This window comes from Melospiza georgiana, chromosome 2, assembly GCF_028018845.1.
Source record: "Melospiza georgiana isolate bMelGeo1 chromosome 2, bMelGeo1.pri, whole genome shotgun sequence".
In the NCBI taxonomy this organism is placed as follows: Eukaryota; Metazoa; Chordata; class Aves; order Passeriformes; family Passerellidae; genus Melospiza; species Melospiza georgiana.
Genome location: NC_080431.1, coordinates 16,768,966 through 16,790,494, shown reverse-complemented (window position 1 = coordinate 16,790,494; position 21,529 = coordinate 16,768,966). Strand labels below are relative to the sequence as shown.

The window sequence follows — 21,529 nt, the reverse complement described above, 5'->3', positions numbered from 1 at the left end:
ATTAGTTTATGTACATCTGAGACAAGCAGCATATATGATGTCATTTCACCTGTGGGTCTGGAGGTTTTATGCTTTGAAAGCAAAACCAAGGTAGCCCAGACAACAGACCATTTGTAAAAGTGTTCTTTTCAGTGCTGAGCAGACTGTCTGCCCTTGTTCTCCCTCCTAACCCAGCAGCAGCAATGACTGATCCTCAGGCTTTCTAATGAACAGTGGTCAACAGTCAAGTTTTCTTCAGTGTTGGTTATTACCAACTCATCTTTGAAGCTGGAGGGTTTATCTTTTTCCTGTATAAGATAATAGAGCATGGTATCCATCCAGAAGTTTAATTAATTTTGAATGTTATTAAGCTCTTCAGATTAGCTATCATACGGCACTGAGCTTCACAGGTTAGCAAGACATGATGTAAGGAATAAGGAAGCAATTTTAAATTAATATTCAGGGTACTGAACATCCCTCGTTTCTTGTAGTGTGGTTAAAATAAACACCACCCACCTTAGTCCCTGTAAATTAAACACCACCCACCTTAGTCCCTGTAAATTATTACATATGACATACACATATCCTCACAAATATTACTACCTGATTCTGATTTTTCCAATACCAAGGGAAAGTATTTCCCTTCCATTTTCTTTGTAGGGCACTGTCTGCAGTTTGGAAGCATGAGACTGCTCACTGCTCCAAGCCTGAGGACTTGTCCCCACACACAGCTGTGGCCACAGCAGAAGCTACTAGTGAACAGAAGCCTTTCCAACACAGACCTGCACACCCTGGGCTGTGTGTCAGACTGCCAGCTCCCCACCTCCTTTGGGATCCCCAGGGAACACCACAGAGTCCTCCCTTATACTCAGCTACTTGAATAATTTTGAACTAATGGCAAGTTTTACACAACTCATACAGTTCAGCTACTGCTAAATTAGTTAAATTTACTGGTAAGTATACTTAACAGCTGTGTGAGGATGGAGTGTCAAAACATACCTAGAATTAACTGTGACATTGTGAAAACCAGAGTGCCTTACTATCAAAGCTTTCAAGAAATGTATATGAGAGTAATTTCTTAATTCATTCATGTTAATCTTCACAGATGTGCACAGCTCAGTTTTCCTTCACAGAAGCTGCACTGCTTTGCCCCTGCTGTGTTAAGTTCATTAACAATTATGTTTAACTTGGCTCACTTTGTAACAATAAAACAAGGCTGTGAATCTAGCAAACAGATTTTGCGTCTGCTGTTTGTATTTTCTTGTATAAATGCATGTTATAGATCCAACAGCCCAATTATTTTTGAATGATACTAAGCTATTCTGATTAGGTGTCAGAGGGCACTGAGACCCAGACCTCAGCAAGATCATCCTTGCCCAATCTTTGAAGGTACAAGTACCTTTTGCTGCAACCTGGTTTTCTAACTGGTTATAATTAGAATATTTTTGTACATTAGCAGCTTCACCAAACTCCTTCAGTACACTTAAAACGCTTACTGCTCCGCTTCCCACTAACATGAATCACCAGTTTATTCTAGTATGTCAACCTCAATAAGCGAGTCTTTCATGACACTTGATGTTCTTAAACTAAAAAAGATTTCCACAACAGAGTCAGTAAGGAAGTCTGAAGGAAGACACAGATCTCAGGAGTCCTTATCCTTCCAAACTGTTCTCTTAAATGCATTACAAGCAATCTAGGGAAGGAATTTTGCCAAAATTCTGTTCCCAAAGAAGCTGAAGTTTGGCAGTAGCTGTTATTGCTTGGCCCTTTTTCATGTTTCCTCATAACTGTCATCTTGGATACAGCAATGTCTTGCTCTCTCCTAAATAAGCAATCCTGAAGATCCATAGTATACCAAGAGAATGTATGTATAAGACAAAGATAAAAAAATAAAAAAAAAAAAAAGGAAGTTACAGAGCATGACAGTGTATCTACAGCTAAATAGCATCTGGAAGGCCAGATCACTGGTACACTTCAGAGAAATAAGGCATTTTTTTCCTAGTCATGTTTTGAGTTCCTACCTCTCTAGCACATCCTCCACAATCCTGAAACATCTGACCTCCACTCTAAAGAGAAATTTCACCTTGCTAAGTAAAACCACTGGGCAAGCAACTTTTATTGTGTACCAAGTCTCTGAGGTGTCAGTTTTTAATCTAACATACTGAATGATCTTTGCTTGTTCTTCCTCTCCTTATAAAACACACAATTAGGGGATACAAAGTTGTTTGTATTATTTAGAAAGCTCATTTTTATTTAAAAAATGCAAAAGAAAGGAAGAAAGGAAAAAAGGACGAAAGGAAAAAAAGGATGAAAGGACGAAAGCCCCTATCCCAATCATTTTCCTTTCCTCTTCTTTCCTTAAACCCAGAGAGAAACTGCTGGGAGATAGACAAGGAGCCTCACAGAGGAAGTTTTGGGGAGGGAAGGGGTGATTTCAAAACCGTAATAAACCAGTAGAGATCAGGGAACCCCCCTAAGACAGCCACACGTTTGAAGGACATCACATTCACAGGAGAACCTCTGTTTCCTACTGACTGTGGACAGGACCACTGGAGAGCTGCTCACCCCATGCAGCTCAGACACCTCATTTAGGGTGGGAGGAATAGCCAACAGACATACCTGTGTCTCCTCAGCTGTCACAGGGGATGCAGAGACACTTCACTGTTTTATTTTTAGACACCAACAATTAGGTGAGATGAAGCCCACTTTTAAGCACTCTATTTCTGCAAATACCATATTTAACAAAAAAAACTCTGAAAAACAACAAACCCTTAAATATTGGCATTAAGAGGAGTTTATGGCAATAATGGCAACATCCTCTATGCAGAGTATTAGCAAAAAATCGATTTTCACCTGAATTTGTACCTCAGTATTTGGCATGGACATTTTTTGGTTAATACCTGTAGATATAGAAGAACCTTCACTGTTAATTAATACAGCTCAGGCTAACTCTGCTTTCACACCAAAACCTCTTTAACAGTTCCTGGTAGAATTCTATGAATGAGCAGAAAACATCTGTTCAGTTGTATCCAATGTAACAATTTCTATGGGAAAGGATTTAGAAGAAAACATTGACAATTAAAAATATGAAGAAATGTTACCAAGACAAAAGCTGAAACCAAAACACCATTGACAAGTGAACAGCAACACATACAGGTATCAATGATAAGCTCAAGGCATCATCCATTCCCTTCAAACAGCATTTTGAATATTAAGGATTTGAAGATTCTAGCTCCAGTGAACAAACTTTCTGTGCACAGAATGTATTATACTACAACAGTGGTGGTTCAGCTGGGAGCAAAGCAGGAGAACTTCCTTCAGCTGATGCCTAAGCCCTCAAGGACATCCAAAACTGAAGCACTGGACTCACAAGGCAATCTTGGCATGAGTCAGAAAGCAGAGGGCACAATGATGAGAAGAGGAGGATGCCGCACTGTTGTCACCCAACCTTATGACCTACAGCCACACTGTAATTAAGATATCAAAGAATGAAATTTGGATTCTTCCTCCGCAATTCACAGTCAGGGCCAAAACTCAGTCTCTTACCTTTCATATTGACACTCTTAATAATGGGGCAATCTCTTGCAAGAGATATTCTCCTTTGTATCAGCTGGCTAAATACTTGGCAGTGCTCTGAAACAGTGATTCAACATTTGTGTGAGAAAAGGAAAAGAGGTGTCAACCCCCTCTTACTAAAAAATCAGTGATGATTAACTGTATTGCAAGACTGCAGTACTCATGCTAGAACAAATCTGTAGCAGGACTTTCCTCTCCTAATAACAAGCCCAAATCTGAAGCTTCTCTCCTCATTAAGCCAAAGAGGAAATTACCTGGGATTCACACATCCCACAAAGATGCTCTATGGGACAAACACTCTCACAGTTATTATCATTGACCAAATCCTTGACATTTTGAATTGCCCAAAATAGTATTTCAGTCATTGCAGGTTTTGGTGGTGGTGGTTGAGAGGAAAAAAGCCAGAGAGGGTAAAATTAACCTGAATCTACTCCTACTCTACTCTTGAAATACACTATTTCCTGAAAAAAACCTTTTCTTTGACTCATTATTCAGGACTTCTACACAAGCAGCCTACTCAGTAAGAACTGAAAAAGAACTTGTGTCACAGTAGAAACCATTGGTCTATCTGAGGAAAGGTAACTCTTTACAGTAATTTCAAAAATTTAAAAAGTAAGGATGAAAAATTAATGTGTTTTCATTATTTTTTATTATCATGGAAGCTATTCCCCTAAATGCAATGCATTCATTGTAGTAGAAATCTGTTTCCTGTCCCAACTTTCACATGGGAATTTTAAAACAGATTCCCAAACCCAAATTCCAAACTTTAAAAGAAACCCAAAAGACAAAGGTGAAACACAAAATAAGCAAAACCACCAAAACAAAACCAAAACACACCAACCAGCACTTTCCCCAAAACAACCTGAAACACAAAACCCCCAACACATGGATACCTGTACAAAACACACACAAATGCAGAATTATTCAGGTAGGAAAGGACTGCAGGAGGGAGAAGCCTGAAGGAACAAATGGACAGGATACTGCTGAAAGAGGGCACAGTAATGCAGAAAAGCAAGATGTGATTTAACCATTTGGTAGCCTGCAGCTGTGCTGTGAAACACAAAATTCACCTGCACTGTACCAACATGGACATCCAGGACTCCTGCACACTTCCACAAGTACTATGGAAAAGGGAATGGGGCTGAGATGAGCCACTGGCTGTAAGGAACAGCCACGTGGGGAACATGTGAGGGAGGAGTAAATTGCTATGGAGCTCCTGAGTTCAGGCAAAGGATTCCTTCCCTATGAGCCACCCTGAGGCCCCAGGGGCAGAGCACAGTGCTGCTCTCAGCCAGTGCCCACAGGCTCTGGGAAAGAAACTCTGCACTCTGGGCTGCAGCACCCACATCCACGGCCAGCAGGAACACCCATCCTATTTATGCTGCCCACATGCAACAGCTGCTTCTCCACAGACCCACAGAAAAGACAATTGTGTGGGTCTGCCACACCTAAGTCAGATATACTTTTCAGCTTTTTTTAATTAGATATGGATTAGCAGAAGAATGCCTGCAGTGACTTTTAATATATTAATATTTTTATCACTACTTATGTTCTTCCTCATGAGCTAGTTCAGCTACAGAAAACTTTGGCATTTGGTGTTTACAAAGGGAAGAATCAGGAAATTAGAGCCAGTCATTTAATTATAAGATTGAATTTTAATGAAATGAACAGAAAAGCAGACTAGCAGAATATATAAAGCAACATCTATCCCAAAACAGTAATTAATTTTCACACTGCCATCTCTCTACCTAGCAAAGGAAAGATTGCTTTACTTGACATTAGTAAAAACACTGCATTTCCTCAGTCCCTTCAAGAGTCATGCCTTGACCCACTCTTGGGAAGTCTTACTCATGCTCTCAAAAAGAAATTCAAGCCTTAACATGCCATAATAATGGACAGTATTGACCAAAATAACATCCAAACACTTTAGGAAGCAGTGCCTTCAGCCCACTGAAAGTCCACTCCACTGCAACCTGCAAATGCTGAGTATGTCATGACCACTCTGGTTTGGTAAAGACATGCAAATGTGCATAACCTGGCACTGGGAGTGGCAGTCCCTCTCACAAAGAACCCTCTCCTGAAAGCTAGGATCAGAAACTGCTGTTGAAACACCACCTAAAATTGCTTATATTTTCTGCATGGATGCCGCTCTCATCCAGCAATCCTGAATCCATGATTTTGTCTGAAACAGGGAGATAGAAGAAAAAAGAGTCAAAATTTTCCTGTAAATGCTGCAGCATTTCCACACATCCTCCTCCCCAAGGTGACCGGGAGGAACAAATAAGTTCCACCCCAACGCGCTGCAAATCGATTCCTACAAATAGGCACTGAAAGCCCTGGGAAGCATTTCTGCCTTGCTGGCTTCAAGTCTGGATAAATGCAGAGTTAGCAGGGACTCAGCTGCAATAGAGGTCAGGATGCAGCTCTCTGGTGGAGGTGCCTGGAAAATGGCCTTGGCAAGCAGGAATTTGTAATCTTGCACAGCTAGAAGTAGGCAAATAGCCCAGGCACAGGCTGTGCTCGAGGCTACAGCCCTAGCTGGCAGGGGGGAGAAGCTTCCCTTAATATATTCTATTTGATACAAGAAGTCTGAAAAACATTAAGAATGGAGCTCTACTGTTTGAAATTCTTCCCATTAGAGCCATATTTTCACAAATTTCAAAACTGGTTTTAGGCTTTTACTGACTCACTGATTAATATGGGCAGTTGTCTCTTAAATGTGCTTTTATTAATTCCTACAAACTGATCCAAAGACTCATCCTCCTTTCAAAATTCAGCAAAGACAATGAAAATCTCTCTTTTTGGACAAGATATATATATATATATATATAGTCCAAAAAGATATATATATATATAGTCCAAAAAGATATATATATATATATATATATATATATATATATATCTTATATATAACCTTATCACCTTTAACTAGCCTAATTGCCTGAGTTTTACTTTATGTATTTCTGTATGCATACCTGTCACTAATTCCTTAATCCTCCACTAAGCCTTCAAACTTCATGCAAGGAATGACCACCACTTGTGAATGAAAAGTCACCTAATAGAGATGAATGTCCCAGCTCTGGAACAAATAGGTTCTTCCTCTCGTAGAATGGTTTATGCTCCTCTTGGTTTATGCTCCATTCAATTTAAGTTGGTCTTTTGTCTTTAACTGTAGTACCACATGCTAGGCCCTGTTTTCCAAAACAGATTTTCAGGTGCACAGCAAAATGTTTCACTTAAGCCAGGCTACGGACTCTAAATTAGAGTACCCCTCTACACCATCAGGCTCATTAAGTGTTTTGGGAGATGTTAGAAGCTGTTACAAATAACAAAGCTGAAAACACTGTAGATGGCAGCTAATCAAAACTGTTCTATTTCACATTAAAAAAAAAGATGAAAATTATTCATTTGTAGATTCCTTCTTTGAATTCAAATTAGATTGCTTGCCTTGAGCATGGAAGAAAAATGCAACTAACAGTTTCTTAATATCAGCTTCAATCACATGCTAAATTTCAGAAGAAGTGACATAAACCAAAGTAATGCCTGAACACAATAAGAAAAAGCAAAAGCCTCTGAAATACTGTCCTAGTTATGAAAAAATCCAGAGCAGTCCTTTGTGCCTGTGCTCCCCCAAAATCATGGTCAATCAGAGGCCATTTGAGAAGCTACATTTATACGTGTATTTCAGTCTTAAATACATGAACATCCACTTTTTAAGTATTAATCCTTTTTATTGCAATCCAAAGTATAAATACCTACATCAGAATAAATAAAAGCAGTAATTTTTCTCATGCTCTCATTCACTTAGTGTTTGCACTGACAATGAAAACTGTACAAAGTTTCCAATTTATAGCTGATTATGTTAACTAGATTTGGCATAAGATATTCATGGTCAGCTGTTGGCACTTTGTCTTAAATAAACATAAAATGAACTTGTCATGCTTAAAATGAACTTAATGAACTGAATTTATCACTGCCAATTTCTTTTTAGGGTTTCTAGCTGAATGAGCTCAGAAAGAGTTGAAAAGACATCCAATACCAGAGTTTTGCTTAGAAATGCTTTTGAGTATCAAAATCAAATTAAATAACAATATAAGCCTACATGCAGAAAGCAAATAAATATCCCACTTCACTGTGAATGACTTTCATCAAGATCCATGGCACATATTAGAAATAAATTGTTTGCAAGCTGCATAAACCTGTATTTAAGGTACTGTTAACATATATTCAAACACCATTTTTCTAATCAAGACTTCTCTGAGGAAGCCACAGAATACTGACAGCTCTTAGCACAAGCAGCAGGAGTTTCTTGGTATAACCAAGAGGGCATGTCTGCCTTGAGCTGGTGTTCCCAAGCTTCATCCACAGCAGTAGCACCATCACGAAGACCTGCATCCTAACCCAGCACCTGCCCCACCTTAGGGGACAACATCCACAAATTCTGAGTATCATCAGGCCTTCTGACAGCAATGAAGCTTGGCTAGCTGAAGATCAGTTTTTCACTGGATTCTTTTTGTGATCTGTGCATCAATGCTGGGCCTTGGGTGAAGGCTGACAGCACACACATCCCACTGGGTTTTGCCCTTGCAGTACCCCAAACACAAGGTTCCAGCTACCTCACCTGCCCCTAGCTGAGGGCTGAGAAGAGAAAGAGGCATATCCTTGCTGCTACTTCAGTTCCCTATGAACTGCTGAATCCCCACAGCAAGAACTACAAAGGGTATAAAAACAGGGAGGAAGCAAATGCATGACACAGGCTAAGGAATGAAGTTTCTGGAAAATAATTCTGCTGATTTGAGTTGCCATGAGCAGTGACTCCAAACAATAATACATTCTCTTGGTTCATATTTGTACACGGTGGTAGAAAATTAATCACTGTGTGGGATAGTGTGAATTTTTTTCCACAGGCAATACTACTAATCTGTCACCTGCAACATTCACCTGAGACACTTCCCAGGTGTCCTTACACCTGTGGTACAAACAGAAATGAGAGGACTACTTAGATAACAAGAGCAAAATCCTTTTCAAGGCCCACAGTGGCCCATAGATTCAACTCTAACTGACCTATATGACAACATCAGGTGGCCCTGTATTCTTCAGTGCTCTTGATCTTGCAGAAAAGCAGTGCAGATAGTGAGGCACCTGGTCCCGTTCTCACACTTTATTAGGGCTGTGAAGTGTTGCCTAAATCTTGAATGCACAAGGCTTGAAAGGGGGAAAATAATCCAACTAACCAAATACAGAAAGGCTGATGCCTCAGTCAAGGTGGAACTGAGAATCCACCCATCTGAAAATTTCAAATGGGTTCTCTCTGGGCACACCTGATGGAGATGATCTGTGACAAGAGCCCAAACCTCTCTCACCATGTACATGTTAACTATAGCCAAGACATTTTAACACAACTTTAAGATGATGTCACAAGGGGTGGAAAATGAGATTCTGCAATTTATATCCCAAGAGATAGCAGAGAGCTTTAAGGGCAAATGACTGGCTGAAGGAAGCACTGCAGAGGGGGCTGAGGGAAGAAAAACAGCAACAGCAATAGGCACAAATGGCAGCTAGGCAGGGCCTCAGCCAAAAGAAAAGCCAGGCTGGTAGTCCTGACATGTTCTGGAAGCTAAAACAAAGACTGAGAAGTGAGCAAGAGGAACAAGCATATGGTTTGAGAACCCAGTCAATTTTATCATGTAATCTGAATTACACAGAGCTGTTCTTGCCATTAATCATTACCTCTCTCCTACAGCAGGAAAGCAAGCATGCTCTGCTGAAAACTGCGTTCTGACTTCAAGCAAGACACAGGAAGGCTGGAAGACCAGGGTCCAGGACTTGGTGCTGCCACTTCAAGGAGAGAGGCAAGGAACTCAGTTACAAGCAAGGCAAGGAAGATTCCAACACAGAAGAGTTCGGTTAAGGAGAAGGCTCTTCATAATGGCTCTTTATTCATCCTACAGGATGAATGCTTGTCTATTGATCCCTACAGTAACTGCTATTCCAGCAGCAATCCCAGATCAGTCCATTGGCCTCAAAGACAGAAGGAACAGGGGAAAGGAGATAAGAGATGGAAACTGATGAAGGACATAGCTCAGCCTCTAACTGCCTAACTGCTAGGTGGCAGCAGAATGCAGCACATCCTGGAGCATCAGGCAGCTCTCCTGCTCTCCCTCGAGGCTGTGCAAGGAACATTACTTTTAACTAAGTCCTCTCGGAAGCTGCTCTCATCTGCACCCTGCAGCAGAGGAACCTGGTTCTCTCACACACCCAAGAAACAGCTCTTGATGGTACAGGCAGAAATTTCCCTACTTCCAAGCTTCTCCTAGAAGGAAAATCAGATCAGAGTTAAGCCAGAAGTGCAAACATTCATGCAACAGCTGAATGAAGTAAATTGTGATTGGTAGATATGATAGGGACATAACACTGATGCTGTGGGGAAACAAAGGAGAATATCCAACAGCTCTGGAAATATGCTGCTTCTAAGCAGAGGACAGTCTGGGATCTTGGCCTTGCTTACACATAGCAGCTAAATGGGTTCTCTTTCTCAACAGGCTAAACCACTAGGAGCAGCACTCCAGCTGAGCTGAACTCAGGGACATAACATACTGGTATCTCTGGCCAGAATCAGTCATGCACACTGAAAGGAATAAACAGATGGCCTGATGGTCCCAATAAGAAAGCTGACATCATGGCCAACTTCCACACTGGATGTGATAACAGCATTTCAAAAGTTTGAAGTAGTATGGGGAGCAGAAATGCTTCAATCTGCATACTCCAGAGCTGAGAAGTGGAGCAGAAATGTGTTTTTTCTCTTTTCTCTTGAAGAGAAGCTGCTTGGACTGCTTATTTCCTTTGGAATTGGAAGGTCTAACCAGGCTGAGACTAGAATTGCCACATCTGCAAGGGATCCAGGTGTACAGCTTTCAGGACACAACAAATGCCTTCTTTAGGATAATTTTCTGAAGCTGCAGCTCCTGGTCTCACAAACCCATGGCCAGAAAGCTCTGACAGCATCAGCTCCAAGCAACTGAGTAACAGCATGTGAGAGTTCTGGCACAGACCCACACAAGTGGCTTATAAAATGAGGATATAACTTGGAGAGCAGCTTCTTGTAACAGGACTTGTAAATGGAATGACAGCCAAACGCACAAAATTGCAGGAAGCCAGTAAATATGTATTCAGAGACTATCATAGTGCTCAAGGAAAAAAAATCAAAGGAAACTGATCACAAGGTGGGTTTTTTTAAATCAGACTGTTGAAAGGAGCTCAAATGCCACAGTGAGCAGTGCAGGCGCTAAGAATGAGGGAGGCAGGTGACACACCAAAGATGCTGAGGAAGCAAAGCATTCTTTGATCTGGAGATGATGCACCATCTGGTCAACAAGCACTCAAGCTATTCCACAACAAAACACTGTCTCTTGGCCATATACCAGAAATTGAAGGTTACAGCACTAGTAATTAATTTCTTAATTTCTCAATGCTCAGAAGAGAGAAGCAGCCCAAACACACGACTGTTTGGAGAAGCACATTAATTGGAAATGTGCTGGCACAATACTGACAAGAACTGACATAAAAACAGCTTTAGAGAGATGCCAGAACACGATGCCTCAGCACCTTAATGGGACAGGAGGAGGCTGAGGGGAAGCTCTATCTCACCATCACAGGCACTCTGATACAAAACCCTGACCAGAAAGCAGGCACTCACCTACCTCCCAGCCTGGTGTTCATATGTGCCACAGTTAGCTTAAAGGGAAACCAGAAAACTTTATACCAAGCCAGCCTCCTATAAAAGTTTAAAATAGCAATGCTATCATCTCTTGGTTTCTTTTTCCTTGACACTTACAATCCACAGTTGAAGCAGGAGGGAGACTCAGAGAAGCAGCACTCTCCCTCAGACAGCAGCCAGGGTTCACTTGCCCCCAGTGCACATTAAAAACCTCAGCACTGGGTAACTAATGAACACTTACACAACTACCATGCAGACAAAGAACTTGAGCTTTAATGTGACTTGAAATTACTAAGGCCAGATCCACAGCTCATACGGATGTGCCCTGAGATTTTAGCACGAAGTAACTTCCAAATGCCTTGTCTTCACTGGCTGGGTTTGTTTCTTTAACTCTAAGCTGGCTTTCACAGGACAGCCAGGCTGAAGTAAAAGTATGCTTGCAATTCACAAGGAAAGCAATATTATTTTTAGCAGTGAGGAAAAAAATGCAATCAAGAAATCTTCCAGATACTTCTGTAGTACAGATAAGCACATAAACCCTGGATGGAATTCTGATATAAAAGACGTTTATCTTAGATATTCCGAATGAATTCTTATTTTCTTTTGTTTAAAGTTGTTTTCCTTTAAGAAAATAACCCATCAAACTTATTTTTTTTTTAGCCAAGAAAAAAAAAAAAAGAATTGCTTCGGATATTTTTTCTGTTAAAAAATTCTGAAAATCATGTTTTCAAAAAATAATAAAACCTGTTTAAATTTTTCACTTGTAATACAATTTCATTTCTTCATCAGCTGTAATAAATTTATTTTATTTTCTAATATTTATTAATTTTGACTTCTCTACCATAATATATACATTTTCCTTCCAAAAGAAGTTAATGAAGAAAGAAACTCCAATAGCAACTTTCTCTAACAAAGTCCTAGCAAAACTACCATTCATAGGTAGTTTTTCAAGGTTTTCTAAGCACTTGGTCTCCAGTCCCTTGCCTGCTCTGTTTTGTGATTTCACTGTGTAACTGTCAACATTTATGTAAATTATATTAATTCCACTTGTTAGTGCCACTGATTAATTCAGTAATACAAGTCAGAAAAAAAATTAAATTGTACAAAATTAGATTGACATTAGACTGAAAGACAAACTTCCAACACACAAAGATGTGTTGCCAATAATACAAAACATAATTGGGAAGATGGTCTAAGTATGTATTATCTAAAGTAAAAGACTATCTAATCTCCTGTTTCAGCTCTCCACTAAGGCTTGACAGAAAATAGGATTATCTCTTTATCCACAGTAGAAATCTGCAACATTTTACAGAGTATTATTTCTTATTGCAAGAGGACACAGTCCCTGTTCTTTGGTGCATCTGATATGAGCTGTCAAAAATTATGAACTCAAATCCATATTTATGCACTTACAGTACTGGTGCTTTGCACCTAAGAAAACAGAGCCTTTTATCTAGATATACCAACACCTATTTCTTAATTAGTGACTTTGACAAGCTATACAAAAGCAAACCAGAACAACCATACAGGTGCCTAAAATTCAGACTGAAGGTTACAGTTTAACAATGAAGACCATGGATAGAAACTGTAATTGCCAGTCAACAATATTTTATTAAATTTTATATTTAGCAACCATAACAGGAATATTTGTGTAATGATGCAAAATATAGGAATGGTTAATGCAAATCAACATGAAGACACAGGATAAAACATCAATATGCACATTACCTTAGCATTCTCAAGCAGAACTTCATCTCTGCCTAAGCCAGGTCCTATGACAACTGAGTGCAGCCGTGGTAACCACTTTTCCACCTCATGGACAGCATTGGGACTATCACTACAAGGAAGAGTGAAAAAAAAAAAAAAGTTTAAAAAGGCTTCATTTCAGGATGAAGTATTTCCTATCTCGAGTGTCAGGCAATTTTATCCTCCAAACTACCAAGAATCTGTGACCCAGAAAACATAGAATGGTTTTCCAAATAGCTAAAATTAAAAATTTCTCTCAATTCATTCTTTAGGGGATACCACATAAAAATGAGGAAGTAACTGCAAGTATCCACTACAGCTGTTACAAAATAAAAAAATAAAATCCAAGCAGGAAACCAACAATTTTTAGAGTCTGTCACAATTCCCTATTTAATGTTTCTTTGCAGAGGTTATACCTTGGAGAGAGATTCACTGTCTCTCAGGTATATATTGCAGCTTGCTGGAAATGATGCAATTGTTTATCACCCCAAATGGTAGAATGATAAATGTACTCATATGCTTTTTTGTCAGTTGCTTCATAAGAATTTGTTCCAACTGAATTACAGCCAAATTGTCCCCTTTCCCCAAAAGGCAACAGGAGAAACAAGCTATTCAGTATGGGCATTATCTGCTTGTAATGCTTAAAATTTCTATGGCATTCTGGTTTTTGTCTGCATTGGAAAAATGATGAGAAAATTCACTGCCAAATATAGCTGCCACAATATTGCATTCAGCCACTGACCAGAACGGTTTATTTTGTTCTGATCAGTTTTGTTGTGTAAATAGGTCAGAATATTTTGAAAGCACTGCCCAGCATTTGCAGTTAATCCTTACTGACAGTATGGAGGGAAAATTTAGCCTCCCTCCCCCCCATCTCTGACATTAGTGACAACAATAAATGAACATCCTAACTGAAGCATGGGGGAATAAAGCTCCCTGTGGGCTGAGCAAGGGGGTACTGCCTCACAGTATTGCTCAGATTATTGTAAGCTTGCAATACTCCAACAAAGCTGTATTATTACAGATGAAAGCCACTGCATGTTTTTCATAACCAACAGCTGTCCTGATGGGACACAGCACTTAGGAACAAGTGTTTAGGTTGTGTCTGGCACAATCAGCAAATTCCACAATGATTTCTGCAAGTGCCAAAGCTTTTGCAGCTGCAGGGAGCGAGGCATCCCGTCAAGGGCGCAGGGATGCAAGCCTGGCCGCAGCCCAGAGACCCCTCTGCCGACAGGAGCTGCCTCAGGGAGCCCGGCGGCGCCTGGGCTGACACCACAACACAGCTCTGCCCAAACAGGGCTGCTGGCTGCGAGTGAGGGCCCCACAGGGGCAAGGGGACAGTGAACAGCAGGACATCGCTGCCCCTGGAGCAGTCCCTGTTCCAGCAGGCTGAGCTTCTTCCACTCGAGCACTGCAGCTCCCTCCTCCTCCTCCTCTGCCTCGCATGGAAACCAGCTTGAGAACTGTTAAACAGCTCACTTTTATTTTTGTTTATCTCTGTACCGTCACATATCAGTTTATGATGTAGATAGAGGATGGAAATAAAAATTATTCAAGAAATAGCTAAAGCACTATTTAAAAAAAAGACAGGTCTTTAATATGTGGTAGGTTGAACATGTGAAAAACTGCCTGCAAACCAAACTCTAATAAAACATCATAATTTCTGAATGCAGACCACTTTTCTTTGTTCACATACTGAACTTCTTTTATCTTTGAAGAGCAATATATATCTCAATGCACATACACCATGTAGTTGTAAGAACACTGCAACTTCTAGGTATGCAAGGATGTCTGGACTCAATTTACCTTTGGATAGTAGAAGCCAAATAGATTAACAAAAGCTTCATTAAGCATAAGCTAAGAATAGAGCCACAGGTAGTGTCACAAATGCTCTGCTCTTCTACAAATATCTTATGCAAATAATCTAACCATAAAAAAGTTTGTCAATTTATTTATATTCAGGACTGAAATAAGATAGTTTTGTCTAAAACTCAATTGATAATGTGCACTTTACAAAACAAAGCCATCTCTTGGGAAATAAACAGTCCAATATTAAGCCACTCCTGCACACTTTGCCTCTGGTAATAATAAAAACCTACTGTGGAGCTTTTCATCTTCCAAGCATCTTACAACTATTATATTCAACTCTTTTGCAATGTCACATCAAGAAGCAATCCAAGATGTGAAGGGTCAAGAGATTAAAAATGGCGATAATGACTACTACATTGCAAAATCAGCTATAAAACCATGCTGTAAGTAACTGATGGATTTTATATCTTCATCAAGAAAGCAGAAAAATACTGTCTCACAACAGCACCATGCCAGCTTCACTTCAGGACACTGAATGTTCACAACAGCTGTGCCACACAGCTACGGACACTGTACCAATATCCTGCAGCTGCTCTGGAAGCGGAAGGGCTGTTGTGTTATCTACAGTTTATGTCCACACACGTACATCAAACCAGCAGCATTTTAAAGCTGATAGGGTACAAATGATCAACAAGCAGCTTCAGGCAGGGGTAATCCTTGAATGTTCCTGACCATGGGATTTAGCACAAAGGCAGAATTCCTCCAGCTCTTACCAGCTACAGTCTACACACGATGTTTGAACACACCCAGAAAAGCTCTCTAACTCTAAGATCAGACGGCCTCTGCACTCTCAGCTCCAAAACAAAGCTCAACCTGCCTGTCAGGCACAGTTCCTGCACCATGGTAATTCCTCATCAGTGGAAAAAGTGGCTGGGAGAGGCTAGCTGGCATGGGCCAAAATCCTTGCTAAGGATCATCTGGATAATTAGCCTGTACAGATAATTGTGCCTGGGTACTGAGGAATAAATATTTCTTGGCAGTATTTAGTTTATCATCACAGAAAAAGTCAATGCATGTTCTTGTTTGCCTGTGGATCAATACCAGACACAAATGTCTTTGGGAAAAGCTGCTTTGGAGGCAACAGCACAGAATGCCATGTCAGGTCCTCAGCTGCTCATGGTGCACTACACTCTACACAGAGAACAGAGTGAACCTCCTTTGTCACATCATGCCAATTTCTCTGCCTGGTTCCTAAACTGATCTCAAACATCTCCTTTTACTTAATCACCTCCACTGCCCAAGACATTGAAACAACAACTGAAATTAGCGTTGTACTTTAAAAAAAACCAACATCTCTCTAGAAAGATAAGAGGTATGGAGAAGACTTCCCCTTGATCAAAAGAGATGTGATCTTCAAGCTTTGACAGAAATTAATCAAGTGAGCAAGAATCACTATTGCCTTTAGAGGTGCAGAGCCATATGAAATCCAACTTGATTTTTTTCCAAAGGAGGTATCACAAATGCAGCACCCCCAATCTAAAGCACAAAGCTACTAAGAATATAAAGAGAAGCAAGAAAATCTCTTAAGGCCAGGAGAAAACAATATTTCAGTTTCTGAGAAGAGAGTAAAAACCTTTAAGACAAACTTTGATTAAATAAAAATCTGGGATTTTCCAAAATAAAGCAAGTTTTTTTGAAGGTGATAGGGCAAGACTTTGGGAGCTAGTCTGCTTTCCCCTAATACAAAAATACAAACTCTGCACCATGAACATACAAAATAGGAATAACTGGGAAGCTGAATCCTAGCAGTAATACCTGTAAACATGGAGAGTGAACTGCAGTACCATTGTGCAGATGTGTGCAAAAAAATATTCTAGTGACAAAGCACATCAGGGAATATATGGGGAATGAACAGATCTCCAACAGCTACTTCCAGCTAATCACCAGGTGTTATGTGACATGTTATCAGATGCCATTCTGATGAAAATCTAGATTATTACAACTCACTGTTGTTCAATCAAGCCCCAAACACTTCCTCAAAACCTTAGCTTGTCTGCAAAGCAACCAGTAAACCTCTGCCTGCATGCATTAAAGAACTATCTTAGAAGAACTATCACAGGGTAAACACATAAATAACAACTGCAAGACAACAGAATAGCTAATAAGAAAAACTGAAAGAGCTTCTGTAATTTGTGTCATATCTGTGAAGCTGCACAGGTAAGGAAGAGTCTAAAGCTAATGTCAGCAATCACAGAATCAACTTCACAAGTTGTCCATTAGTCAGATCAAGCAGACAGAGGAGGTTACATGGAGGCACACGAAGGAAAAGGACACCAGAGATGGGGTCTGATCGGCTTTCCTTGGCTGTTAAGGAGAGGCTGAGATGACTGATGATCTCTTGGGAAGGCAGACACAGCACCTTAATCCTCTGCTGTCCCTGAAGCTGCTGGGTAGACAGGAGCAAGGTATGGTGTTCAGTATCTTGCATGTTTATCTTTTTCCTCTTTTCTATGCTTACAAAATATATTGAGGAAAGTACTTTCCCTGGCAAAATAGACAAGGATTCTTCAAATTAAACATCACTGAGTCTCTAAAATGGTGAGGACAAATTTTCTTTATAAATTATTAGTGGCTTTAGGTAACTTTTGCCATATTAACCTCATGAAGTTCAAGGAGTGCAAGGTGTTGCATCTGGATTGGGCCAATTCCAGATATGAGTACAGACTGGGAGAAGCCATTAGAGGCAGCCTTGAGGGGAAGAGCTAATAAAGAAAGAAGAACTAAGTTAAGCTTTTATAAGCTTAACTTATCTTCAGAACTCTTCTATATTTCACTATGGCACAATGAAAATTGTCCTAAAACACAGTTCTGTAGATCTTCATCTTAGGGAAAGCTTGATGTAATAATCTTTCCAAAAACAGACAAACAAACAAAACCTCCTAACATTAAAAAAAAAAACCAAAAAAAACAAACAAGAAATCCCCAACAAACACCAAAGATGGTGGGTATTGCCCTAAAATCACCCACAGTTCCTAAGCACTTTCTAGGGCTGTTTGTAACAGATATCTGACAGGTGCCATCTGCTTGAAAGTCTTCTCTAGGTTGGTCACTGCCCAGAGTGGGGGACACTTGACAGCTAGGATCTGAAACACCACTCCCATCCTCAACTCTCTGAAGAAATAAAATTTTGTTCTATGCTGCATTTTATTCAAAGACTGGCTTTTACCAAGTGATCAAAAGCCACCAAACAACAGCTTTAAATAATCACAGAAAGCTCTAAACACAGCAGCTTTCCCCATTCAGGATGAATGACAGTTTCTGTCACTGCTTTCTGGAGGAGGGAAAGGAACAAGAGATAAGGTGCAGCCTTGTCAAATTTTACATGGAAACAAGAAAATGTGAAGCAAAGTCAGCAAGGGTATAACCAGGAGCTACAGAAATAGTAGATAAGCATGAATGACAGCACAAACAGGAGGCAGCAGGACTGCAGCTCTTCACATGGGTTTTGGGCAGAGCTGGTACCTCCTCAGCAATCAGAGATGTGGTTTGGACACCAGAAAACGCCAATCAGTGGGAACTCCTGCTAGAGGAGAACACGGGGCAAAAGCAAGATTGCTGTCACCCGATTGACTATATGGCTCCTCACTGGAAAGGCCATTATTCAAATCCTGCTTGTCATCTGTACACACTTGGTATGACTGGGGCAACTCCAAATGCATTAAAATGTATCATTGCACAAGCCTGTTTATGCAAACTCGGACAAAGCCACACTAAGGGGGCAGTTTCATAGCAAACCTACAGACTTATCTTCAAAGATGGGAAAATTTCTGATCTGAGGATGAAAGAGTTTCAGTTTTGTTTGTCCAAACACTGCAGGTAATTATAATTAATGTGCATCAAATGTTAGACCTGCTGACATGTGTAACGTTCATGTAATACAACACATCAAAAGAGCCAAAGATGGGACACAATGTGTAGCTCTAGAACCGAAGTAATTCTCTCAGAAAACTAATTGTTACCAATTGTGGTAAACCTTGGGTGAGGTTTTCATTGGGAAAATAAGATAGGGAGTGAAATTATCCTGGAAAGGATGGGTCAAAGGAATGAAAATCAAACTCAAGCAATGCAAAAAATATTCGGCATAAAATTAAACTAATTCTCTATTCTAAGAGTGGCTGTATTTGCCAATGTTTAAATCATCTCTCTCATACAAATTTCCAGAAGCCCAAGGGCTTCAGGGAGCCTCTTTCAGTCCCATGACCAGAACTGGAAATAATAGCTTCTTCTAGAGAAGCTCTTGTGTTTCTCACCAAGCACCTCAGTCAGGTAGAGCCAATTGCAGAGACAACACACTGGCATGAAGCTGTCTGGATGCAATTAGAGAACAAAAGGAGATACATGTATTAAATTAAGATTAGCATATTAAAATGCCCCCCCAAAATGTTTAGAAGACAAAAGGATCATTTTCACCTAGCAGACTGTTTAAATATCTAAATTGTGTACAATCTGTAAACACTGGATAGACAATACATATTTTCCAGCTACAATTTGATTAAATAACAGGGAAGAAAATGAAAGAGAAATAAAGACCTTAATGAGAGAGGGACTGAATTCTATTCAAATCAAGTCTTCTTTTCCAGACATTGAGTAAGTTAATTTAGACACCAGAAGGGAACCTGGTAGGCTTCTTCTGTTAGCAGCAGCAAGAACAGCAACCCATTATCCAGGAGAAGCAGGAGTATCACAAGTTCATAGAAAGAAACTGCTCTTAATGTGCAGATACAGAGTCTTGCTCCATATTCTACCTTCATTCTACCTTCAAGGCAGTAAAAGCATGAATGACCTATGGAGGTGAACATTTAGAAAAAAAATGACACATTGGCCACATTGTTGTTTTGGGTTTTTTTTTTCATAATGCCAATGACTGTAAGTGTTTTCCATAGCTGCTGCCTGGACACCAGACTCTCACTCAGGTATCAGATTTCTGCTACATTAGGAATTGGGTGATCATACACTAGAGCCATTGGAGCTAACCCAAATGCACTACACAAATGGGATCACCTCTCTTGAGCAGAGCAGAGCCTCTTCCATCCTGTGAGACAGCCCCAAAGGAGAAGAAGCTGTTGCCTGACTCTGTTTTCTGAGGTTTCTCACTCAGACATGACTACAGCGCTGAACATCAACCTTATCTAGCCTTGTAAAGATACCACAGCTACCAACACAATCATTTTATGACTTGCACTTAGATATATACAAACACATAAAGCAGTTGTAGTCTGCTTTGATCTCAACCATATTACCACTGTGTATTATGACAATCATCTCCAAAAGCATAATGATACCCAAATGTCTTGACCTCCTATTTTCAGAGTTCATGGAAATGGTCTTGACCCATTATATTTCCCATGAACTGAATTGATAAATACAATCTGGCTAATATTTTTCAAATGGACAGCAATCAACCAAATTTGTGACTTTAAAAGCCATAGAAAGAAGATGACAATGAAATTTCCCTCAGAAAGAAACACATTTAAAATGTCCCTAGAAAAAGAAAAATAATGCCCCCCTGGCCTTTTTTTTAATATTAAAATCAGTAAATAAAGTGACAAGCTTTGATCACATTGGTAGCCCTTGCATTCAACCCTTAAGGCAGAGATAACAGTTGAATACCCAGAAGGTTAGAGTACTTCCAGTCAGCTGTGAACACATGAGAAGACAGGACAGCTCTCAACCTACACATCTGCTTTGCTTATTGTCATCCGGGCAAAAAAAGGGGGGATCCTAAAACCTTCAAAAATAAACCCCAGGGATGCCTGCCTTCAGTCAAACTCAGGAAAGATTGAACACCAAAGAAATTTGATCCCGGTTTCAAACCACAGCAGTATGGCAAGTATTCAGGAAGATAAATTTGCCCAGATCAAACTGGAGTACATCTCCTTCTGACATATCAGAAAGCAGCAAGGACAGCAGAACTCCCTGCAGCAATGCTAAAAATCTGTGGCTACTTCTCACACTTTGAGGAGGTGACAAAACCTCTGCTGGAATCACAGGGGACCTCGGCAACAACAGGAAGGAAAGGGACTATAGCACAGGGTGAATACACCTCCCTGCTTTTATTCACTCTGCAACACACAGCAAAGAAGGAGCAGTTTTTTGCCAAGAAAGTTGGACACAGGAAACAGGTCCATAAGCAAGTTTTGGCCACAGCACTCCATGACAGAACAAGAAAGAGTTTAAATAAATAAATTCTCTAAGTCTGCACATACAAATTGACCTTTATCTCCCCCTAAATACTTAAGAAAAAAACCTGGACTTTCTCATGTGATTTCTAGCTAGGCTGATGTCTAAATGAGGCTTTGGAAGAATGATCACAAAGTTTATATCTTCCTTCATCTTTGCTGCAGGTGACCCAGCAGCCAAGTCGCTTATGAGACATCATTTTGATTGTTGGAGGCATCTCTGTTTATTCCCTGACTTTCCCTGGCGACAATAACTCTGCACTTCTTCCAACAGCTGATCCAAAAGTGAGGTCAGTGCCAGCATTACACCAAAGCAGTGTTTAATAGCTATCTTTAATAGCTATCCTACAGCTAGAAGGTATGAGCATCCTTCTACACTGCATCAATGCATCTCCTCTTCACATAATAAATTACAGGAGACCAAAAATATTAAGATTATTGCTGGGCTTTCTATAAGAGA

The 21,529-nt window shown here is 40.1% G+C and overlaps 1 protein-coding gene across 4 annotated transcripts in view; it reads right to left on the bottom strand.

Moving 5' to 3' along the window:
• NAXD (NAD(P)HX dehydratase) overlaps positions 1-21,529 on the bottom strand; it is a 49,519-nt gene that overhangs the window by 13,876 nt on the left and 14,114 nt on the right. For all 4 annotated transcript variants that reach the window (XM_058044890.1, XM_058044888.1, XM_058044889.1 and 1 more), the window contains one exon: positions 13,001-13,109. In XM_058044890.1, coding sequence (XP_057900873.1) covers positions 13,001-13,109 — 109 coding nt within the window. The remainder of the gene's footprint in view (positions 1-13,000; positions 13,110-21,529) is intronic.